A 25,904-nucleotide genomic window follows, 5' to 3' on the forward strand; every position below is an offset into this window, starting at 1 on the left:
AAATGCAACTAATCTATAAACCTGTGTTTCTGGCTCTAGTAATATGTGTATAAAATCCTTACTACTTTTTCTTATTACTATAATATGTGAATATAAACTTATTAAAAGAATTCATATTCAGAAATATTTATAGAATATTAAAATCTCTTTTCTATTTGCTATTAACAGTTTGAGTATAGATATATTTTATTGAAAAAGAAATGTTGATGTTGCAAATCATATTTATACATTAGCTTGTGGAGAATTCTAGGTATTTTGAAGTGATCAATTTGGAAAAGAGAAGAAATATCAGTTATAAAGAAGATAGTTTGCCATACCCAAATAAAAGGATTCATTTGTACACTTAAAATTCTAGAACTTTTCAGAGCCTGAACTATTTTACATAATCATTCTTCTTTATAGTGTTGCTTTTTACTATCAAAGGAATGTGTGCTTGTTACTTGACATTTTAACATAATGCAGATTTATATAAAGTAAAAAGTTAAGTGTTTTATCCTCATAATTTCAGTGTTGGGTATAACTCTTTTGAACAGCTTGAAAGATATGTGGGTACTTGTTCTATGTATTTCAAAATATGTTTAAAACTATAAAAATGTTCTTTAACTTGTAACAATTTTTTGTCCATAGATATTAAAATGCATGCTGTGGTGAAGAAGTTATGTTTAATTGACAAGATAATTGAGTATTTAAATGAATGTGTGGGTCAGGATGGTGAGGTAAGTCTAATGCTTACACATTTTTAATAGGTTGGTGTTATTGATTAGTTCTGAAATTAAAGTAACTTAAATTTGGATGAGTACTTAAATTTTATTTTTATTTTATTTTGTGATTTTTATTGTATTTATTTATTTTTAATTATTCATTTATTCACATGTGCATACATTCTTTGGGACATTTCTCCCCCCAGTACTTAAATTTTAAATCCTAAATAATACCCACTATCTCATTTAAAAAAAATTCTAAAAGGGGTTTCTGTGAAGGGAAACTAATTTTAAATTTTCCATAAGATGTATAAGTGTACACAAAACTATTTTCAGTGAAAATTTAATTCCTAATATCTATTTGCAATTTAGTTTTACATAATTTTGATGACAGAGTCATAAAATTTAGAAAAAGGTAGTATTATGGTATATTTTATGTCTCCTAGGATTGGTGAAAATAAAACATCTGTGTGCTTTCCCTCCTGGCCAGGTCATAGAGTGCTTGGTTCAGCCATGTCTCACGCTCCTGAGGAAGGTTTTATGTGCTGATTCAGTCATGCGTGTTTCCCTGTCACAACAACCTTCTCTCTTGACCCTGTTACTCAGAGGTAAGTAAAATACATTAAACGTTAATGACGTCAGTCTTAAGGTTTAAGTCTTTATTTAACTGTTGGTGAAATTTACTTTCCATTTTTCTAGTGGAATAGCAAAGTTTCTTAGTGACTATGCTGCCAAAAATATTTAATAGCAAGCACATATGCTTTTGTGGAAATTTTCCGTAGAGCCCTGTTGCTGAGTGGATCTTAGAGCTGAGCACAGCCTGAGCCTCTGGTTGCTCATTGCAAATGTGTAGATGGCTCAGTTGTGCTCAGCTAAGAAACTATTAAAGAGATGACATCCTCTTGACAGTATCTGTCTTCTTTTTTTTTTAAATTTTTATTTTTATTATTCATATGTGCATATAATGCTTGGGTCACTTCTCCCCCCTGCCTCCACCCCCTCCCTTACCAACCACTCCACCCCCATCCTTTTCCCCCAACCTCCTCGATACCCGGCAGAAACTATTTTGCCCTTATTTCTAATTTTGTTGTAGAGAGAGTATAAGCAATAATAGGAAGGACCAAGGGTTTTTGCTGGTTGAGATAAGGATAGCTATACAGGGCATTGACTCACATTAATTTCCTGTGCATGGGTGTTACCATCTAGGTTAATTCTTTTTGATCTAACCTTTTCTGTAGTTCCTGGTTCCTTTTTCCTGTTGGCCTCAGTTGCTTTTAAGGTATCTGCTTTAGTTTCTCTGTGTTAAGGGCAACAAATGCTAGCTCATTTTTTAGGTGTCTTATCTATCCTCACCCCTTCCTTGTGTGCTCTCGCTTTTATCATGTGCTCAAAGTCCAATCCCCTTGTTGTGTTTGCCCTTGATCTAATGTCTACATATGAGGGAGAACATACGATTTTTGGTCTTTTGGGCCAGGCTAACCTCACTCAGAATGATGTTCTCCAATTCCATCCATTTACCAGCAAATGATAACATTTCGTTCTTCTTCATGGCTGCATAAAATTCCATTGTGTATAGATATCACATTTTCTTAATCCATTCGTCAGTGGTGGGGCATCTTGGCTCTTTCCATAACTTGGCTATTGTGAATAGTGCTGCAATAAACATGGGTGTGCAGGTGCCTCTGGAGTAACCTGTAGACACCATTTCTTTTGATGAACAGAAGCTTTTTAGTTTTATGAAGTCCCATTTATCTATGCTATCTCTTAGTTGTTGTGCTCCTGGGGTTCCATTGAGAAAGTTCTTACCTATACCTACTAACTCCAGAGTATTTCCTACTCTTTCCTGTATAAACTTTAGAGTTTGGGGTCTGATATTAAGATCCTTGATCCATTTTGAGTTAATGTTGGTATAGGGTGATATACATGGATCTAGTTTCAGTTTTTTGCAGACTGCTAACCAGTTTTCCCAGCAGTTTTTGTTAAAGAGGCTGCTTTTTCTCCATCGTATATTTTTAGCACCTTTGTCAAAGACAAGTTGGTTACAGTTGTGTGACTTCATATCCTGGTCCTCTATTCTGTTCCACTGGTTTTCATGTCTTTTTGTGCCAGTACCATGCTGTTTTTAATGTTATTGCTTTGTAATATAGTTTGAAGTCAGGTATCGTGATACCTCCAGCATTGTTCTTTTGACTGAGTATTGCCTTGGCTATTCGTGGCCTCTTGTGTTTCCATATAAATTTAACGGTAGATTTTTCAATCTCTTTAATGAATGTCATTGGAATTTTGATGGGAATTGCATTAAACATGTATATTACTTTTGGGAGTATTGACATTTTTACTATGTTGATTCTACCAATCCATGAGCATGGGAGATCTCCCCACTTTCTATAGTCTTCCTCAATCTCTTTCTTCAGAAGTGTATAGTTTTCCTTGTAGAGGTCATTCACATCTTTTGTTAGGTTTACACCTAGGTACTTGATTTTTTTTGAGGCTATTGTAAATGGAATTGTTTTCATACATTCTTTTTCAGTTTGCTCATTGTTAGTGTATAGAAATGCTAATGATTTTTCTATGTTGATTTTATATCCTGCTACCTTGCTGTAGCTATTGATGGTGTCTAGGAGCTTCTGAGTAGAGTTTTTTGGGTCTTTAAAGTATAGGATCATGTCATCTGCAAATAGGGAAATTTTGACAGTTTCTTTACCTATTTGTATTCCTTTTATTTCTTCATCTTGCCTAATTGCTCTGGCTAGGAATTCCGGGACTATGTTGCATAGGAGTGGAGATAGTGGACATCCTTGTGTAGTTCTCGGTTTTAGAGGGAATGGTTTCAGTTTTTCTCCATTAAATTTAATGCTGGCTGTGGGTTTGTCATATATAGCTTTTATGATATTGAGGTACTTTCCTTCTATTCCTAGTTTTCTTAGAGCTTTTATCATGAAATGGTGTTGGATCTTATCAAAGGCTTTTTCTGCATCTATTGAGGTGATCAAGTGGTTTTTGTCTTTGCTTCTGTTAATGTGGTTTATTACGTTTATTGATTTTCATATGTTGAACCACCCCTGCATTCCTGGGATGAAGCCTACTTGGTCTTGGTGAATGTGTTGCTGAATTTGGTTTGCCATTATTTTGTTGAGGATTTTTGCATCAATGTTCATTAAGGAGATTGGCCTATAGTTCTCCTTTTTAGAGGTGTCTTTGCCTGTTTTGGGGATAAGTGTAATACTGGCTTCATAAAATATGTTTGGCAGTTTTCCTTCCCTTTCTATTTCGTGGCACAGTTTAAGGAGGGTTGGTATCAGTTCTTCTTTAAAGGTCTGATAGAATTCAGCAGAGAATCCATCAGGTCCTGGACTTTTCTTTTTGGGGAGACTCTTGATTGCTGCTTCAATTTCATTTTGTGTTACAGATCCATTCAGGTGATTAATTTCCTCTTGATTCAGTTTTGGATGATCATATGTATCTAGAAGTCTGTCCATTTCTTTAAGATTTTCAAATTTATTTGAATATAGGTTCTCGAAGTAGTCTCTGATGATTTCCTGGAATTCCATGGTGTTTGTTTTTATCTCCCCTTTTGCACTCCTGATTCTACTAATTTGGGGTTTTTCTCTCCTCATTTTAGTCAGGTTTGCTAGGGGTCTGTCAATCTTGTTTATTTTTTCAAAGAACCATCTTTTTGTTTCATTAATTCTTTGTATGGTTTTTTTGGTTTCTGTTTTGTTGATTTCAGCTCTTATTTTTATTATTTCTCTCCTTCTATTTGTTTGGGATTTGCTTGTTCTTGATTTTCTAGGAGTTTGAGATGTATCTTTAGGTCATTGATTTGGGATCTTTCAGTCTTTTTAATATATGCACTCATGGCTATAAACTTTCCTCTCTGGACTGCCTTAGCTGTGTCCCATAGGTACCGGCAGGTTGTGTTTTCATTTTCATTGACTTTCAGGAATTTTTTAATTTCCTTGTTTATTTCATCAATGACCCATTGTACATTAAGTAATGAGTTATTCAGTTTCCAGCTGTTTGCATGTTTTTTGTCTTTAGTTTTGTAGTTGAGTTGTAGTTTTATTGCATTGTGATCAGATAGAATACATGGTATAATTTCTATTTTCTTATATTTGCTGAGGTTTGCTTTATGCCCTAGGATATGATCTATTTTGGAGAAGGTTCCATGGGCTGCTGAGAAGAATGTATATTGTGTAGAAGTTGAATGAAATGTTCTGTAGACATCAAGTAGGTTCATTTGATCCAAGGTATATTTTAGATCTTGGATTTCTTTATTGATTTTTTGTTTGGATGACCTATCTATTGATGATAATGGGGTGTTAAGGTCTCCCACAACCACTGTGTTGGAGTTACTATATGCTTTTAGGTCATTCATGGTATGTTTGATGAAGTTGGGTGTGTTGACATTGGGTGCATATAGGTTGATAATTGTTAGTTCCTTTTGGTCTATTTCCCCTTTTATTAGTATGGAATGTCCTTCTTTATCTCGTTTGAAGTCTACTTTGTCAGAGATAGGTATTGCTACTCCTGCCTGTTTTCGGGGGCCATTGGCTTGGTAAATCTTCTTCCATCCTTTCATCCTAAGCCTGTGTTTATTTCTGTTGTGAGATTGGTCTCCTGTAAGCAACAAATTATTCGATCTTCCTTTTTAATCCATTTTGTCAAACGGTGCCTTTTGATGGGTGAATTAAGTCCATTAACATTCAGCGTTAGTACTGATAGGTATGTGGTGATTCCTGCCATTTAGTTGTCTTAGTTGTTTGAAGGTTTGATTGTGTGTACCTAACTTGATGTTACTCTCTACTGTCTTGCTTTTTCTTATCCTGTGGTTTGGTGCTGCCTGCCTTTTCATGGTTAAGTTGGGTGTCACTTTCTGTGTGCAGGATCCCTTGCAGAATCTTTTGTAATGGTGGCTTTGTGGTCACATATTGTTTTAGTTTCTGCTTATCATGGAAAACTTTTATTGCTCCATCTATTTTGAATGATAGCTTTGCTGGGTAGAGTATCCTGGGGTTGAAGTTATTTTCATTCAGTGCCCGGAAGATCTCACTCCACGCTCTTCTTGCTTTTAATGTTTCTGTTGAGAAGTCTGCTGCGATTTTGATGGGTTTACCTTTGTATGTTACTTGTTTTTTCTCTCTTACAGCCTTCAATATTCTTTCCTTAGTTTCTGAACTTGTTGTTTTAATGATGATATGTCGTGGAGTAGTTCTATTTTGATCTGGTCTGTTTGGTGTCCTGGAGGCCTCTTGCATCTGTATGGGAATATCTTTCTCTAGATTTTGGAAATTTTCCATTATTATTTTGTTGAATATATTACGCATTCCTTTCGCTTGCTCCTCTTCTCCTTCTTCGATGCCCATGATTCTCAAGTTTGGTCTTTTGACGGAGTCAGTGAGTTCTTGCATTTTCTTTTCACAGGTCTTGAGTTGTTTAATTAATAGTTCTTCAGTTTTTCCTTTAATTACCATTTCATCTTCAAGTTCTGAGATTCTGTCTTCTGTTTGTTCTATTCTGCTTCATTGTTTTGTTTTGCAATTCTGTTTTGTTCTTTTTTCTGTGGTTTTGTTTTGCAATTCTGTTTTGTTCTTTTTTCTGTGGTTTTCCATATCCTGTGTCGTTTCCTCTTTAATGTTTTCTATTTTTGTCCTGAGTTCATTTATCTCTTTATTAATTGTGTTCTCTGTTCACTTTGGTGTTTATACAGTGCTTCTATGGTTTTCTTTATTTCTTCTTTTGCTTTTTCAAATTCTCTATTTTTGTTGTCTTGGAATTTCTTGAGTGTTTCCTGTACATTTTGGTTGACCATATCCAGTATTGTCTCTATAAAATTCTCATTGAGTACCTGTAGTATGTCTTCTTTTAAATTATTCTTGTGGGCCTCATTGGGTTCTTTGGCATAGTTTATCTTATCTTCATTTTGTTGGAGTCTGGATCTGAGTATCTGTTTTCTTCATTTCCCTCTGGTTCCTGTACTAATTTTTTGCTGTGGGGAAACTGGTTTCCCTGTTTTTTCTGTCTTCCCGTCATTGCCCTTGGTGTTGTTATTGTCCCTGTACTGCGTGCAATTAAGTATTTGCTGGCTGTAATAATAGCACTAGTGATATTTAGAATGGAAGGGTGAGAGTGGATGGAAAGCAAAAAAGTTAAAGGAAAAGGGAAAAACAAATAATCAAGTAGAAAAAATAAGGAAAAGCAAAACAAAGAAACAAAAAAATTTCAAAGATATAAACAGGGAGAGACAGTGTACTAATTAACATTAAGCTGAAAAGCCATTAGAGAGACAGAGGATTGAAAATAAAAAATAAAAAGAACAAAGATAAGAGTAAAAATAAAAAATAAGTAAATGAAAGAAAAAATGTATATGTATATTTAAGTAAAATAAAATATAACATAAAAAGCAAAAAAATAAAAAATAAGTAAAATTGAAAAAAAAAGCCTCCAAGTTCAAATGTAATGAAGTTTCAGTCTTAATAAATTTGGGTTCGTCCCTCAGCCTCCAATCCTGGAGATGGTGCCTCAGATATTGTTCTGTAGTTGTCTCATCAAAGGGGTAATATAAGAAAAAAAAAAAAACCCACAAAGTGTCCCAAGTTCAATTGCAATACAGTTTCAGTAAGTTTTTCAGCATTCAGGTGTAGTTTGGTTGTTTTCTCATCAAAGGTAGGGAGAGAAAAAAAAACAAGAGTCTGGAGACAGGTCTATGAATGGCTGTCTAGGGCTGTGGCTTGCCTGCCCGCTGCTGTCAGCCTGCTGTTTTTGGAGGCGTTATTTATGCAGATCTCAAGGGTGAGCTTAGCACTCACCTGGCCCCTAGGCTTTGTTTACTCAGAGTTCTCCTGTGTGCGAGCCTCTGCTACAAGCTTTCCCCTTTCCAAGCACTTGGGGCGGGATGACTCTCCACCCTCTTTCTCAGGCCTGTGTTTACAGTTCACGTGGGAGGTGGGTCTTCCTCCATCTCCTGTGGAGTTTTCTTCCCACCACCACTTTTACAAGTCTTCCTGCTCCTGATTTCTGGGCGTGTGCTGCTGCTCCTGATGGCCAGCATGTTTGTTTATAGCTCACGTGGTAGGTGGGTCTTCCCCCCCTCCTGTGGAGTTTTCCTACCTTCGCCACTGTCACAAGCTTTTCCACTTCTGGTTGCTGAGTGCGCCCCTGTTCCTGCCTTCTCCAGCCAGGCCCGGCTTATTTATTTACATTTCTGGGAAGGATTCCCCTCCCTCCCTCTTCAGAGCTCAGGTCGCCCCACCCTCTTTCCTGTGTGTCTTTATTGTTCTTATTGCTTATTACTCAGTTTCTCTTTTTTTCCCGGGTGGAGGTCAGTCTGTCCAGGGGTCTATGCTGATCTGGCCCAGAGTTGTCTGTGGAAGTATTGTGTACCACTTAGCTCACCTTGTCCGCATCTTCCCAAGCCATCTGGGCGTGGGCGACTTGCAGCCCAGGGACCCTCCTGGTTTCTCCGTTTAACGTGAAGTGGGGATGCTATGTGCAGGCTGGAGATGTGGAGTGGTCAAAGTTTTGCCTCTTCTCAGTGGCCTTGCCTGCAAGGTGTCTATTGTATTTTAAAATGGTGACTTTTACAGTAGATGAATTTTTATCTCAGTTTTTTTTAAAACAGAATTTCCTCAGATGTTTCTAGGACTAGCCATGTTTGGGAGCCACTGGACTTTGCAGCAGCTTCAGGCCTCTGTCTTCTTTTTCTTGTTTTGTTTGTGCTATCAGATCCTTGGACCTTTTCTGTGGTATCTTACCATGTCATTGGACTGGCAATGTGTGAGAGATGGAAACTAGACCATCCTGAGTGACTCTAAATTAATTTTTAAAAGTGTGTTTGTTAAATAAAAATTCATTTTAGTTTGATTCTAACATGGTAATGTTTTTGGATAGAAAAATCTCATGTAGTTTTTTCTTTGTTTGCTCTTCTGACTATTCTCAATAGAGACTGTGACAATGTTCTGTATTGTTTTGTTCCTAGTGGTGTAGGTCACTGCCTTAGTATTGTAGGAGGCATCTTGATCAAGTACTTTTGTAAGTTTAATCTTATCTCTTGTCAGGCATATGGGAGATAAATAAGATTTACATTCAGAATATATTCATTTGTTGTAGCATTTTTTTTTCCTGATGATTTCTCCTTACCAAGTGAATAGGACCCAGTTTAAGTAGCATTGGTAAAAGTCTTTTTCAGTAACATTGGTAAACAGACTCATTGAGTTTAGGATCACAAAAATTTAGGTGGAGTATAAGATTTTTGTAAGTTCTAATAGACTGATAATCAGAGCAACAATTTATAGATTTCTAGTTTTCTTTAATTATTTTAATAATTATTTTCATATTAACCTCTAATGGAATTTAGTCCCTAGTTTACCTTTTTATTCATAATTTTCATTTAATTTATTTAAGTATTAAACTTATAAGCACTTACAGGATCCAAAAGCACTTTCTTTTTTTAAATTTTTAAAATTTTTTTATTCATATGTGCATATAATGTTTGGATCATTTCTCCCCCCACCCCCTCCCTTACCCCCCCTTACCCCACCACCCCCTCCCTTACCCCCCTCTTACCCCCCCAACCCCTCCCTCTCCCTCCCACCCCCTTGATACCTGGCAGAAACTATTTTGCCCTTAGCTCTAATTTTGTTGAAGGGAGAGTATACGCAATAATAGGAAGGAACAAGGGTTTTTGCTGGTTGAGATAAGGATAGCTATACAGGGAGTTGACTCACATTAATTTCCTGTGCATGTGTGTTACCTTCTAGGTTAATTCTTTTTGATCTAACCTTTTCTCTAGTTCCTCATCCCCTTCTCCTATTGGCCTCAGTTGCTTTAAAGTATCTGCTTTAGTTTCTCTGCGTTGAGGGCAACAAATGCTATCTAGTTTTTTAGGTGTCTTACCTATCCTCATATCTCCCTTCTGTGCTCTCGCTTTTATCTTGTGATCAAAGTCCAATCCCCTTGTTATGTTTGCCCTTGATCTAATGTCCGCATGTGAGGGAGAACATACGATTTTTGGTCAAAAGCACTTTCTATGGTAATAAAATCTCTATCTTTTTGGTATTTAACTATTTTTTATCTCATTGCTGTCTGCAAAAGTTGCTCCAATGAGCCTGAATTCTAATGCACTTCATGTATTTAGTTTTTAGCCAGCTGCTCTGTCAGGAATTCGTGGCTTCAGAGGACATGCTGAGTAGGTTAGGGGTGGGAAAGCATTCGGTAATGCTTCTGGGACCTGTGGCATCTAAGCCACAGTTCACATCGACTCAGAGGGTCGACTTCCTAATGCAGGGAGCCATGGTTGTGTGAGAATGGTGTGCTTGACATGGTGCTGATCAGGGATGGCTGGATTTGGGGGAGGGTGGGGTGGGTTGAAGGGGAAATAGTGGCATAACACAGGAGAGTATTTCATTCAGGGCTTGGTACATTTTATTAAAGAGCAATGAGGAGCCATTGGAGGGAAGTAGGGTGTCCAGCACGTGGAGAGTGGACTGAAGGGTTTTAATAATTGAGTAACTTCTCAGACACAGTGCTCTGAATGATAAACTTTGTGCCATGACAGAGTTCTGTACTGTAGTTTATCACTTATCACTCCATCTCAGAGTGAGCAAGTCAAGGTCGACAGACGCTTATGACCAATGATAGAGAAGGCTTACCTCCTCACAACTTGGCCACCATTGAGTATGTTTCATTTTAAAATTTCCTTGTAGAACATAATCTCACTTTTGCTCTGTTTTTCTGTTTTCTTTTTAGAGTAGGCCGTTATCTTGTCATAGGTTTGCTATATGCTCAAATTTCTTATTCTGTGCATTGTCTATTTTTCTGTTGTATTTAGTTTCTTCAGTGACCTGTGGAGCTCGTTTTTGTAACATAGATATAATTCTTATGCTTTTTTTTTGATATTTTCTTCTAATCTTTCTGTCCCTTTCATTGTATTCTATTTTTTATCTGAAATAAGCTTTAATGTTTTATGAAGATAAATGCAATTTTTCTGTTATGGCAGCTGGAATTTTTTTTTTTACCATGCTCTAAAAATAGGGCCTTCTCTAATCCTGATTTGAAACATTTTCCTATAGTTTTCCTATGTGTTTATATTTTTAAGAAGTAGGTTTTTATGTAGATGTAGAATTGTTCTTGGTATATAGTATAATGTAGTGATCTAAATGTGCTTTTTGGTCACACCATAGGCACTTGTATTCCAGCAATTTCTTATGTTGTTTGAAATTATGAACCATTCTGTCTTACTGATATGAAATATCTAATTTAATGCATTGTAAATTGAATTCTTAGCGTGATTCTGTTTAAGTTTTAGGTTAATGCTATTTTCGATCATGACAATTACATGTTTTTCTTTTCTTGCAGTTAGGAAAAATATCTTTTTAAAAAACTGATTTCTTATTTGGGCTTTCCTAAATTTGCAAACTCTGAATAAAGTTACAAGCACTGTTCTTGTTGGTTTAGAAGTGTATGCGTTCTAAGTACTTGGGTGGCAGAGACAGGAGGAACTTGAGTATGAGGTTAGCTCTGACAAAGTGAGCTAGACCCTCTCTCAGTAACAACACACACACACAACACCACCAAAAATACCAAATAAACAGGCACTGAGAAATTGTAGCATTGGGCTTGGGAGTACTACAAAAGTAGAAACTGGGTTTGGCCAGGCCATTTAACTGAATAGTAAGTGAGAAGCCAGTATTATGCTTATTAGTTCAGAGGATGTTCTTTTCATTATCTTGTCATAATAAACAGGAAATGAAAATCTAAACAACAAAACAACGTAAATACAATGAGTTAAAGTCAAATCCATGTTCTAGGATCACACGTTTGGAGTAAAGGACAAAAGGTTGTAAAATGACGGACCTTTTAGTGAGGAAACTAGCTAGAACTGAGTGACTTGCCAAATCCTTCCTGGAAGCTGTATGTTCTTGCTTCATACAGTGCTTAACGAGTGGGTCTGCAGTGGTGGCTCTTGCACTAGGGCCTGAGTTCTCTGGGAACTTACTAGAAATGCATGTTTGCAGGCTCTACCCTGTACCTTCTGAATGAAAAGCTGTTTATAAGCTCTCCAGAGTTTGCAAGACAATATTGTAGTGATGCAGTTTTTCTGGGTTAACTATTTCTCTTTCTTTTAAGTTAAGTTATGTTAAATTTGAAGTTCGTTGTTTCCACAAGTAAAACTATTTCACAAAATTGTGTTGTTATTCTTCAGTTTCCTTAATATTTCATGAAGATTGTACTATAGTGACTGAAGTTGGAGCATTGTTTTGTCTTCTGTTATTTGATGAAGTGTCAAGAATGGATATGTGGTGAGATACAAGAATTTATAAGCTTTTTATGCTTAAATATTTAAGATTTCTGATGCAGTCTTAGAGTAGTGCATGGGAGATATGTAAAGCTTTCCATGTTAAGCATGAACACCATGATTTTGGTTTAAGTAAGCAATATTAAAAAGCTCATTAATTTAATAAAGTTACCCTGAAATTTTATTTTTGAGCATTATTAAGCATAAAACTTAAAAATTAATATAATGATTTTTGTCTTTAATATATTTTTAGTATATACCTTCAACTTCATGTGCTTTTTCTTTAGCAATTCATTGTGTAAAACAATGAGATGTTTAGGATGGTAATACCTGATTAACACTGATCTTGAGAAACATTGGTGGGAGAGGACACACAGTTAACCTGCTGGTATAAACACTCTTATCATGTGAATCACTTACTACATGCAATAACATGTAACTGTACTAAGTGGTAGACTCAATTGTAGTCTTGAATTTATTTTCAAAGTAATGGAACAGGTTGTTTTAGACAAAACTTTGATTTAACTCAGTTGTTTCTTCTTGTTTTTCTCTTATGAAATAGGTCCATTAATCCTTCCAATAAACCTTCATTGCCATCAGTCTTCAGTTTGCCTGTTTCAGTTTGTAGAAGGTAAAGGACTTATTTCTCTGATTTTCTTAAAGGGTAAAATATTGTTGCATAAAGGGAACTTGCAGTTTGTAATTTGTCATGGTTTTCATTTAGCATTTAAATTATGTAACTTGTGTTTGCTTTACAGTGGTACTTTGGAGATACCAGTAGGTTTAATTTCCCACCACTGATTTGATTTTGAAATTGTTCAAATTTGTAGAAAAATTGAAAAAACTGTAGAGTGCATACTAGCAAACAGCCTCAGGTCATCAATTCTTAACATGTAATCAAATTGTTTTCTCTACCAATATATTTTTTATTTATATTTCATCTCCTTCCTCAACCATTTGAAGATAAGTTTCACACATAATTTTACTTTTTAAAAATGCAGGGTCCAATAAAGATCATATATTGCATTTGGTTTCATGTCTATTTAGACTTTTAGAAAAAGTAAATTATTTTTCTTTATGCACAATATATATGAAGTACACAAAGCATAAAGATACAGTCCATATATTTTTCCCAAATAAACACACCCAGGGAACTTACTTCTAGATAAGATAACAGACCTATTATTTCTAGGTTAGAAATACCTGTTATGCTTCCAGTGAAGTGTAGCTTCCACCTTTATTTAGGAAGTGACTTGTGTGACATACTTTTCCATCCTTGTAGTTTTAGATGATCTGTGTCCTTAAGTTGTTTATTAAAAAGACATATATAGTTGCATTTTTGCTTCAGCCTGACAACATACATGAATTTACATGGAGTATTTTAATGCATTTTACATTTACTGTAATTATTAATAATTTTGGATAGAAATCATTTTGTTATTTTCTGTTCCTGTGTTTTCTTTTTCTTCTTGCTTTTTTGGATTAATTTTAAGTTGTTTCATTTTTTTTAGCTGTTAGCTTACAGTTATGCATTATTCTTTAATATATGTTTTATATATTCTTTTATATAGATGATTATTATTATGTATACTATATAGACTATGAGTTATAAGTCTCTTCTTTGAACCAAATAAGTATGGGTGGTGAGCTTTATCATCCGGCACAGAATTAGGACAAAGAAAACACATTTGATTGGTTAACATGGAAAGTCCTTAGCAAAAGGTTAGCAAACAGTTTCTGATGGTAAAGTCTCTGTTTCCATCGTTTATGCTTAGCTTTGGTTTGCTTATGTAGGTACATAAAGAGCTAGAGCCATGCTAGCCTAGTGACCTCCAGTGAAAAACTTTTTAGCAACTGTGTCCCATATGTGAGACCTTTTCTGTATTTTCTTTTTTTAGCCTCCCTTTGCTCCAGTGTGATTAGTTTCTGATTACCTGCCTCCCACTACTTTTCTGCTATGACCAATATAACACTAAGTTCATCTATTGAATTTTTAATTTCAGTTATATATTTAATTTCTAGAATTTCCATTAGATTATTTTTTATGGATTCTGTTCTTTGGTGAAATTCCCCATCATGCCATGATTGAGTACATTAATCATAATCACTTTTAAAGTTTTTGTCTGATCACCCTTATAGTCTGGGTCATCTCTGGTCTGCTGGTTTGTTTCCAGTTACTTTTTTTTAAGTCCTTGTGTATTAGTCAGCTTTGTATTACCATAATGAAATACCTGGGATAATTACCTCACTAGAGAGAATGGTTTATTTTAATTCATGGTTTTGGGGATTCCATCACAAGATTGATGGGCCCCATTTACTTTGAGCCTTTGGTGAGGGTATCATGTCACAGAAGGGGTCTGTGGCAGAGTAAAAACCTTTTATCATGAGTCAAAGAACAATGAGGAAGTGGAAGAGACTGGGATCCCACAACCTCCAAGAGAACACCCTCAGTGACCTAACGAGCTAGGTTCCACTAGGCCCTATTTCCTAAAAGTTCTACCTCCTTCCAGTAGCACCACCCCGGGGACCAAGTTTTTAACATATGAACCTTTGCACACATTCAGCATTCAAACTGTTGCACATTTTGTTCTGTCCCTGGCAAGCCTAGTAATTTTTTTTTTGTTGTTGCTTTGGCAGTACTTGTGGTTGAACCCAGGGCTAGGCAGGCACTGTACTACTTGAGCCACACCCATAGACATTTTTGTGCTGGTTATTTTATGTTCAGGCAGTGTGGACCACTGTGCCCCTGTTTGTGCTTTCCCGTGCAGCTGGGATGACGGGCATGCACCACCATGCCCAGTCATTGGTTGACATGGAGTTTTGTGGACTTTCTTCTTGGGCTGACTTTGAACTGTGAGCCACCTGGTCTCTGCTTTCCAAGAAGCCAGAATTACAGGTTTGAGCCACCATGCCTGCCAAGCCTAGTAATTTCTGATAAGTACTGCACACAGGAAATGAAAAATTGTAAGACTGTGGATGGTATACTCTCCCTTTGTAGATGATTTAATTTTCTCCTGGCAGCAGTTAGATTATGGGCACATGAACTTAATTTAATTTAATTAGGGATTGAAGGGAACTGATTCAGGGTAGGATTTCAGTTGTAAAATCTGGTCTGTTTGTGGTTTGCTCTTTCCTCTAGAGCATAATCCTTCCAAAATTTAAATTTGTAAACTGGGATGTTTACCAGCCCCCACTTTTGGACAGTCCTGAACATTCATTTTGTACCTCTAGCCCATTGGGCTACTAGAAGTTCTGGATTGCTGCTGCTTGTCCTAACTTTAGCCTTAACTTTCTTTGGAATCTTAAAATACTGTATGGGAGAAAGCTTTGGAGAATGTGGGGCTTGGCTTTTCTGACTGTTCTCATGAGAAGTTACTCTGTTTGATACAGGTTTTACATTCATGGCTAGAAGTGGAAGTTTCTTGACTGACTTTTTCTGGAAGAGTCCATGCCTCCTCCCTGTTGACTTTTTTTTTTTAAATTAGGTAGACTCTTTTGAAGTGTGTAGGACAGCTTTATTTTATACCGATTATTCCACAAGTAAACTTGGATGACTAGTTCCTTATTATTATAGTGCTAAGGTTGATCACTTACATCAGGTGTTGATGCCAGTTCTCAGTGTAAAGGTGTATTGTTTTCTACAAAAACAGTGCCATCAGACCTGTGACTACCTTCTCGTCTATTGTTTCACCATCAGTTTTGAACCTATTGATAATCCTTACTTCATCAATTATTTCTTTAGCGGTTGTAGAAGATGGCCTGTTTTCTTTTCTTTTTTTTTTTTTCATTTTTCTTTTATTATTCATATGTGCATACAAGGATTGGTTCATTTCTCCCCACTGCCCCCACCCCCTCCCTTACCACCCACTCCACCCCCTTCCTCTCCCCCCACCTCAATACCCAGCAGAAACTATTTTGCCCTTATTTCTAATTTTGTTGTAGAGAGAGTATAAGCAATAATAGGAAGGAACAAGGGTTTTTGCTGGTTGAGATGAGGATAGCTATACAGGGCATTGACTCACATTGATTTCCTGTGCGTGGGTGTTACCTTCTAGGTTAATTCTTTTTGATCTAACCTTTTCTCTAGTTCCTGTTCCCCTTTTCCTATTGGCCTCAGTTGCTTTAAGGTATCTGCTTTAGTTTCTCTGCATTAAGGGCAACAAATGCTAGCTAATTTTTTAGGTGTCTTACCTATCCTCATCCCTCCCTTGTGTGCTCTCACGTTTATCATGTGCTTATAGTCCAATCCCCTTGTTGTGTTTGCCCTTGATCTAATGTCCACATATGAGGGAGAACATACGATTTTTGGTCTTTTGAGCCAGGCTAACCTTACTCAGAATGATGTTCTCCAATTCCATCCATTTACCAGCGAATGATAACATTTCGTTCTTCTTCATGGCTGCATAAAATTCCATTGTGTATAGATACCACATTTTCTTAATCCATTCGTCAGTGGTGGGACATCTTGGCTGTTTCCATAACTTGGCTATTGTGAATAGTGCCGCAATAAACATGGATGTGCAGGTGCCTCTGGAGTAACAGTCTTTTGGGTATATCCCCAAGAGTGGTATTGCTGGATCAAATGGTAGATCGATGTCCAGCCTTTTAAGTAGCCTCCAGATTTTTTTCCAGAGTGGTTGTACTAGTCTACATTCCCACCAACAGTGTAAGAGAGATAACCTGTTTTCTTATGCATTAAATTGCATTCGTCTCCCTTTCCAGTCCCTTTTTAGAATATCACTATAGGCCATTAATTTTTCTTTCTAAGCTGTGTAGTTCAGGTTTCCTCAAACCCACCATCCTCTTGCCTTAGTCTCCAAGGAGCTGGGACTGCAGGCGTGTTCCACCGTGTCCAGCTTTGGACTTTTCAATTTTTACAGAAAGATCCATCATCTTAATTCTTGTTTTAGTGCTCAAATTATTTCTTGTGTGTGCTGTGCAAGTCCTTTTCAGTAGGCCCCTGTGTCTTTTTGACATGGCCCTATGAATCTTTCAGTACTTCCTTGCTTTTTCGGCACCAAGAGATACCCAAGGACACCTTTGATTTCCTTGTTCCAGACCAGCATCAGCTGTTTTTCCAAAGAACCCTGGTTGCATTCAGTGAAAAATTCCGATTAATAATATCTTTACTTATTAAATTGTGGAGCCTATTTACACTTGGAATCATGCCTTAGCTTCTTTTATTGGGGTACACAAAGTAAGAAAACAGATTTAAGGATCTCAGAAATTTTGCTCAATTGTCATCTAAATATATCTATATATTACCCAATTGTTCATCTAAAAATAAATATGTGAACTAGAAATTTGGGATATGTTTTATTAGTAAAATTATTCGTTAACATTTGCATATGCTAGACCTTGCTGTCATATAAACACTGTTAAATTATCTTTGCTTTGAGAGATTGCTATTGAATTTGTTCTTAAATCTAAAAATACTTCTGGGTTTTCTTGTTGAGTTTGTTGATAATGTGGCTATGTTCTCAAGTGGAAATAATAAGTTAGGATTCATTCTCTTAATGACCTCTTGATCTTGGGCAATTCCTTTAAGCCTCCTTATGTTCATCTATAAAACGGTGTCATAGTGAATGCCGTGTAACTGAATGAATGATAATTCAAACAGCATTTGACAGAAAGTAAACAATCATGGTTTAGCTGAACACCTTTCATGTTTAATTCACTATAATCATGGGACCTGATTTCAAGGAGCACTAGTTATCTCTGCAATGACTCTAATGCAGCATAGACTATGGTAAGCCCCAGGAAAGAGTTTAATGAGTGTTCTGAGGAGTTTAGAGGAGGGTGGAAGAATAATTGAAATATTGTATACATTGTGGTAACTTTAAAACAGCAATGAGAGAGAACTTTGCATTATTTTGGAATGGGAGGCATAGAACAAGCTCTCATTGGTAATTCATCTTTTTGAGTAGTACTTAAGAATTTATAATAATTTATATACATTTTCTTCAGGTATCATTTACCAGTATCTGTAATCGGCCATCATGCTGTGAGTCCTTACTCAATAGTTTTGCCATTATCTGCTGATTGTTTGGCATTGAAACCTGTGTCAGATATGCTGAGAATAGCTTGGAACCTGTCATGGTACCATGGGAGTGATAACCTGTTGAAACAAATGAACTCGGAAACTAAAATCCAAGAGTAAGCTGTTATATTTAGAAAAATGCATTGACAATTAACTGTGATTAATGAGTTAGATTTTGCTTTTTCTTTAGGTCCAGTAGCTTTGGCATTTGATACTGTCATATCAGTTTTAACTGGAGATTATAATTCTTACTTTGTTTTGAAGATTACATGTGTTTATTAAAATACCACATGCAAGGACACTTAAATTAAAAAAGGATTGTATGCTAAGCTGTTTTAGAGATTACATAAAGTTGGTTTAGGTGATATAAATTATTTTGAAAAGTGCTTTCGAATACAATAAACCTCAATAAGTGTATATGTGAATGTTTTCATTTTTGAGTATTCTTCATATTCTAACCTGTCAGTCATTCTTATATGAATAAAATTAGTTTATATTTCTGTAAGGGGGAAAAGTCAGTATAAACACCTGGAATGCTAATGTTAAAGTATAATTTTGACACAGATGCGTGGAGCTCTCTCTCTGCCTCTTTCTCTCTCATCATCTACCAGGTTTTTCTTTTTATCCTAATTCAACCTCTAATTAAAATAAAATAAACATAAAACAGATTTTTTGGGAGAGTTTATAGTAGAAATACATGTGAGCTTTTACTTTAAATAGCTTGAAATGCTCTTTCTTTTTCCTTTTGTCTAGATTTTTAGATGCACTGAAGCTGTCCACAGAGGACATCCTCATTCTGAAGATCACACACACGGCCAGTGGGCTGCAGGACTGTCTTCACTCCATTGTTCAGGCTGCAGCCCACAGAAATGTAAGGGCTGCTGTCACCAGGATGAGTTTTTATCTTCTGAATGACAAACTGTCTTTAAAGAGTGGTACTGGCCCATGTGGGGTTACCTTGAAGTCCTTGGCTTGGCACCCTGCACTAAACAGGTCAGTGTAAGCTTAAAGCTGCCAGTTTCAAAGACCTGGATTGAATTGGATTTAGGTTCATTGCCAGTCTTTTGAAGATAAAAGTGTGTTTTCTCTTAAGGTTGCTATCATGAAAGAAATACTTTTTATAGCTAGAAGAACTCCAGGATTTTTTATTTATTATCTGTAGTAAGTAATAATAGCAAAAGAGAAAAATTTTAATTTGGTTACTGCATTTTTGAAGGAATTACTATTATAAGCTTGTAACAATTTTATTATCCTACCTTAGAAAATTTTATCTCCCAAAAAATAAATGATTAGGATAGGACATGGCTGAAGCATACTGAATGTTTATTCCTGTCCATATTATAAATGAGTTGAGACATCAGTGGATTGATAAATAGGTTTGGTATACCTGCCCCAGGCTATTTTGTTTTGCTTTGCTTTGTTCTCAAGTAAATTATCTCATTTTTCTTTTTGGACTGAATTTTATGAAGTTGATTGCTACATGGAGGTCCTTTAATAGTTATTGGAAAGACTCTAGCTCGTAAATTTAGCATGTTAAACTGGTAGCAGATGGCTGCATTTGAAACAAGACTGATAAGCAACCACTAAAAGCAGTTTTTCATTTCAGTCTGCATGTGACTAGTGTAAAACATAAAACTTTCTTATCAAACATAGACTATGCAATTTTCAAAGTGCTAGGTTACATGAATTTCCAAGTTGGGATATGTAATTAGGTCTTTCCAATGTTGTGCTGGAGCCACTTGTACTGCCTTTTGAGAGGACTGATGGCTAAGTTTTCAAGATTTTTGAAAATTAACCTTAAACACATTTATTTATTTATTTATTCATTTATTTATTTTTATATTCACATGTGCATACATTATTTGGGTCATTTCTCCCCGCCTGCTCCCTTCCTCCACTCTCTCTCACCTTTCCCCCCTCAGTTCGAGGCAGGTCGTATTCTGCCTTTATCACTGGTTTTGTTGAAGAAAAGAGACAAACCTAATAAGGAAGACAAAGTAAACACATTTATTTTAAAAATTTTATAAATGTACAATTAAATTTTATGAAAAATAAAGGTAAGAAATATGAAAATAGTAATCACTTTCTAGTTGGTTCACAACATTTTATGATTATCTGTGTTCTGCAATATTGTTTATGGAAATATTACATATCTCTGTGCTACTGTGCATCTCTGCACAGATTCAACCGACTGTGGATTGAAAATACTAAGGAAAGAGCCTCTCCACTGAACAGGCACCCACTTTTTTCTTGTTAATATTCTCTGAACGATACAGTATAACAACTGTATACTTAGTATTTGAGCGGATTAGTATCATATATGTAGAGGTAATTAGGTATTAGGTAAGAAACGTAGAGATAATTTAATATATACAGGAGCATGTAGAAGGAATTGTATAGGTTATATGCAAATACCAATAGAAAGAAGAAGGACTGGAACCAAAAGAAAGGTTAAACAGAAAGCTTTTGCTGTCTGTGAGGCATTTTGGAACACATGTCCATGGGTACTGAGAGATAGCTGATTGTTCTTTTTTATTTGGCTTATGGACTCAAGTTTAATCACTTCAGCACAGGAACCAATGCCTAATTTATAAAACAAACTCATTTATTTCTGCTGCAGTATGTTTTACTAAGGAATATGTAAAATATATCAAAGAATCCACTTTTTCCATGAAAAATTAAAAAAAATTTCTACTTCCAGAAATGCATGTGTAGATGGGACTTTGGTAAACTAATGTTTAGTTTTGCTTTTACTCAATTGAATGAACTTTGGCCAGTTATCTAAGATGAATCAACAGTCTACAGGAGAAAAAGCGTTTGGAGAGAAAATTCCTGCAATCATTTTTTGTAGTTTAGTTTAAAATTTTTTATATTACTGCAAGTATTTCAGACCTTATAATTCTAGACAAAACAATACAGAGAAGCATGATCATACTTACATGATTTTTATTATATATTTAGAGTAGCATGTTTTAGATTCTTCCCATATCAAATATATTTGAGGCAAACTTGAAAAATGTATGACATATCCAAATGAATGTCCCCCAAAAGGAGTCCTTGTAAGAGAAAATTTGTATATTAGAGTAATTCTTACTTTGCCCAGATATTTTTGAAATTGTCTTCACAGATGTAAAGAAGACTTACATTTTTGAAATCATATTTAAGGAAAATAGCTGATGGTTATTATGATTTAGTAAAATTACAACCTGTTAGAGGTATTTAGAGTCTTCCTTTAACCATATGATTTTATATATTTGGTATCTCTCTACCCCTTTCCTATTAAGTCTTGTTGCTGCTGTCTTAACTGAAGCTTTTATCATGTTTCATCTGAATTATAGAAGAAATGATTAATTGTTTTTTCCTGATTCTACCTTATGCTACTCATTATATTGCTTCCTGAATAAGTTCATGTGACCTGTGGAGTCTCCTCTGTTGTTTGCTAGGTAGAGTTCAAACCCCTAGCATGATGTAGAAGGTCCTTTTTGATCTGGCATTTGCCTACTTTTTCAGCTGCATTTTCCTGCTCTAACATACACTGTGATTTATAAAGTAACATGTATTGTAGTTTTACAAAACTACATGATGTTCTAGGGGCTGTACTTTGTTTTTTAACTGTGCTTTAACTCCCTTTCTGTTTTGTGAATGTCTTTTCTTCTTTGAGCTTTAGGTCAAGGTCTCTTTCCTCTGTACTCCAAGTGGAATTGTAATTACCATAGTAATTGTCACATAGCTATCCTGTATAACCTCTATAATTATTTCAATACCTGTCTTCTTTTCCTGTGTGACCGTGTATTATATTACTTCTTAGTCTCACTGAATATGGCATAAGGCACAGTATATACAAATGGCTTACAATAAACATAAATTAGTGAGTTTGAGAGATTGTAGAACTCACTTTGTCCAGGCATGTACTTGATAAGTTCACTTTTGTATATCCCGTTAAGTTGCGATGCAACTTCAGCATGAGTACCTCCTTTGAAGAATATCATTCTGTTTTTGAACTGTGATTATATGTAAGTTCTTACTTTCTTGGAACTGCTATCTTGTAATTTCTACCTATTATTCTGCCATTTAAACTCATGTGGAATAAATCCTAACCATACTTGCATGTAATATCTCTTTAATTATTTAAACATAACTAATTTCTTCTGTACCTTTTCTCCCCTCAGGATGTAAGTGCTTTTGGTTCTTCTAACTTATTCATACTATTTTAGAACTTCCTCTGTGATCCACATATGATATCTTGTGTGGGGAACAGTGGTGTGGGATAGAGTGGGTGGGAAGAAAAGGGGCCATTGCTCCGTTTTCCTCAGTGCTTTTCTGTCATTCAGCATACAATTTCTTCATCACTTACTCGATGTCAGGCCTTTGTAGAAAATTTAATGGTGAACAAAATTGATGGGGTCCCTGCTGTTAGGGAACTTGTAGTGAAGGCAGCTAATAGTGTAATCAAAAGTACAAATGCTTCCAAGAAGACTTATAAAACTGTTCTAGAGGGTTCCCTAATCTTACCTCAGTAGTGGTGGTAGTTGTGAGGGAGGGGGAAGGTAGTGTAGAGGATGAAGTTTAAGTCAAAGCATAAAAAAATGTAAATAGGATGGAAACAGAAAACATACCAGGCAAAGGGATAAGCCCTCTAGTTAGGAACCAAAAGATAATGACATCAGAATTAAAGGATATGGTAGCTGTTATAAAAGGAGGCTTCATAGGTGATATTTTAGGATTGCACTGGATATCATGGAAGACTTCTTAAAATTTTATTATTGTTAAATCATCTTGTTAGAATTGTTCTTTCATTCCATCCCCTTGAAATATTTTTCTAATTTCAATTATAATCTGACGCTTGCTGTCTTCTCAGCTAAATGTCATTTTAGGGAGGTGGGGATTTTAAATAAAGAAAAATAAAGAATGTAGCAAATATCATATTACCAACAAATATAATACAGCCCTGGTGTTGGACTGCTTAGATTAGCATTTACATTCTAACACTTAGTGGCCATATAACCCTGAAAAAAATCTACATACCATATCTTTGCCTGAATTTTCTCATTTTTAAAATGGAGCCATTTTCAGTCTTTGAGAAGATTAAAAAAATACTTTTAAGGTTTTAGAGCAGAGTTTGGCACAAAGTCAGTGATCAGTAACTGCTGATATTATCAGTGTTATTGCTAGCTCATTAGCATTTTGACATAGTTACTTTGGATTTTTAAAAAATAAAAAACATTGCAGATAAAATTGAATCTCTGTATACCTCCCTTCTGATTGCTTTTTTAAAAAGTAATTTTCCAAACTGCTTCATTTTTCATAAAAGTTTTCATGTTTATTAATCCTCTAGCTCTCTTACACCAGTTTTTCTTTTAAGAAATTCAGAAATCTAGTTTGTATCTTTTTACTCTGAACATACAAAGATATTCCCTCTTAAGTCTACCTTCAGTGTTCTTGTTATAAGCACTGATAGCATCTTTGCAAGATTTTTCCTTTATTACTCTGTTCTTCCAAATTGGTTAGAATTGGGTTTGAAACCCTAATTCTTATCAATAAAATATCCTTTCAGCATGAAAATCAGCTTTACCTGGACTGCTAAAGGTGCTGTTTTTCTTCTTGGCATTCCTTTGACACGTTTTCTGAATTTGATCTCTTTTATGTTGTTACTTCCAGTTTTTTTTTTTTTTTTTTTTTTTTTTTGTGATACTGGGGTTTGAACTCAGGGCCTCATGCTTTACTAGGCATGTGTTCTACCACCTGAATCACTCCTCCAGCCCCACTTTCATTTTCTTTTTTTTTAGTTACTTGGTCATGTGTTCTCTCCACTGCAAGCTTAGGTGATTGAAGCCGTGTTTCTTTCGTCTATGCATTTTCATAGCATCTAGAATATTTTCTTGTGAAATAGAGTGCTCAAGAGATGTGTTAAGTGCATATATCCATAATGAAAAGTAAAATATATGTGTATATATATATATATATATATTTTTTTTACAGTGTTAGGATTTGAACTAAGTGCCTTACACTTGCTAGTTAGGTGTTCTATCACTTGAGTCACTCCTCCAGCCCTTTTTTGTGTTGGATATTTTTCAGATAGGGTCTCTAGAACTATTTGATTGGATTGGCTTCCAACTGTGATTCTCAGTACCTAGGATTAAATAATGTGGATTTTAAGGAGCTGGAAGCCATACTTACTATCTTCTTTTTTTTATAGATTTTTACAAGTACTTCCTGCTTGCACTGAAGATGAGAAATTATTAATAGATATCATAAATTTTTTAAATAAGTTAATGAAGAGACAAAGAAAAAATCCATCAGTTGAACTTCTAAATTGGATTCTAGAATTACTTCTTAGACATGTAAGTATTGTTACGGAGTTTCTGATTTTTGATTTGAGAAGCAATTTATTTGTAGGCATTATTTATATTAAGGAAAAAGGGTATTTGTTAGTTCTTAGTAAAGTACTTCTTATTTTGTAATGAGCCAATGCAATGGTTCATAGCAACATGGCTTTCCTTATATAATTGTGACTATATTTATTAAATTGAAACTCTATAGAGTACAAAACCTGTGTTTAATAAAACCTGTTATATATGTGAGCTTTCTGCTACTACTGTAATTTTTAAGTGGGGAACTCAGTTGGGATAGGAGTGGGACTGAGCTAGGACTGTGGAGAGGTAGGTAGCAAAGCCTGAAGGAAGCAGGAGGAATATAGCAATGGTGAAGTTGGAAAGAATGGGTAAAACAGTGCTCAGGTTTTAACATAATGTTGCTAGAGTCTTACCCCTCCAGCCCTGACTGTTCTCAGATTTTAGCTGACTGTGCTCTATGCAATTTGCTGAGAACCCAGGAAGCTAGTTCACTATCTGTTGTTGGTCTGTTTATTTGCCTGTCCGTGTGCTTATTTGCAAATGCTATATCAGTTTCCTTGACAAATAAGCAAAAAACAAAATAATTAGGAAATAAGGCCTACACTGATATAGAAAACATTAGACTGTGCTGGGCTTGGTAGCTGATGCTTGTCATCCCAGCATCTTAAGCAATAGAGATCAGGAGGATCATAGTACATAAATCTTTGATTGGACTTTGTATTATGTTTTTTTATATGTCTGTGTTTTCTGAAGAAAATACTTCTAAAGTGGCTTACCAAATGTCTCCTTGATAAATTTATTTTCTATATTTTTCTTTGACTGTTTTTACCTCCTTAGATAGATATATCTTATTTTCATTTTGTAAAATGAATTATAGATTGGCTGTCCAATGAGAGGGCATTTATTTTTGCATTTTATTGGCTTTTGTTTATAAAAAAAGGCTCTAAGCAAAGTTGAAAAGACATGTTGCACATGAAGAATATTTATAGAACAAACAGGAAACAAAAAGCTAATTTCTTTAAAATTCATTTATTGATCCTTAATTTAAGGTGATTGAACTTTCAGATTACCTAGACTCTTGTTTAATAAAGTTTGCTTTTCTGTTACTTTCTCAATAGTTGTGTCAAGTACTATATATTTACTTTGATTTTACCAAATCTCCTAATTATTAAAAAAACTTACAGAGGCATTTGTAGATAATTATTTTCTGAATGAACATTGTATAATAAAGCAAAATAGTAAAACCTAATGTCATTATAGTTCTTTTTAGAGAATTTAAGCGTGCTTCAATATATTTGATATTGAGTATTAAAATAATGTTAAAGGGATCTCTATGAAACCTTCAGTTTCTTATTTTGTATATTTTGGTATTGTTAGGAGTTGAACTCAGGGCCTGTGCATGCTAAGGAAGTGCTTTAGTATTGAACTATGTCCCCAACCCCTCTGGATTTCTCAATAACTCAAATTGAGGTTTGGTCAATTTTTTTATGACTTCATAATCTTTTTACCCATTT

General features: G+C 35.3%; 1 protein-coding gene across 7 annotated transcripts in view; it reads left to right on the forward strand.

Annotated features, from left to right (window-relative positions):
* Positions 1-25,904, forward strand: part of Rttn (rotatin) — a 159,801-nt gene that overhangs the window by 59,399 nt on the left and 74,498 nt on the right. For all 7 annotated transcript variants that reach the window (XM_074069655.1, XM_074069654.1, XM_074069656.1 and 4 more), the window contains 7 exons: positions 628-716; positions 1,192-1,309; positions 11,905-12,001; positions 12,560-12,628; positions 17,965-18,153; positions 18,791-19,030; positions 24,234-24,378. In XM_074069655.1, the coding sequence (XP_073925756.1) occupies positions 628-716; positions 1,192-1,309; positions 11,905-12,001; positions 12,560-12,628; positions 17,965-18,153; positions 18,791-19,030; positions 24,234-24,378 (947 nt within the window). The remainder of the gene's footprint in view (positions 1-627; positions 717-1,191; positions 1,310-11,904; positions 12,002-12,559; positions 12,629-17,964; positions 18,154-18,790; positions 19,031-24,233; positions 24,379-25,904) is intronic.

This window comes from Castor canadensis, chromosome 4 (genome assembly GCF_047511655.1).
Source record: "Castor canadensis chromosome 4, mCasCan1.hap1v2, whole genome shotgun sequence".
NCBI lineage: Eukaryota > Metazoa > Chordata > Mammalia > Rodentia > Castoridae > Castor > Castor canadensis.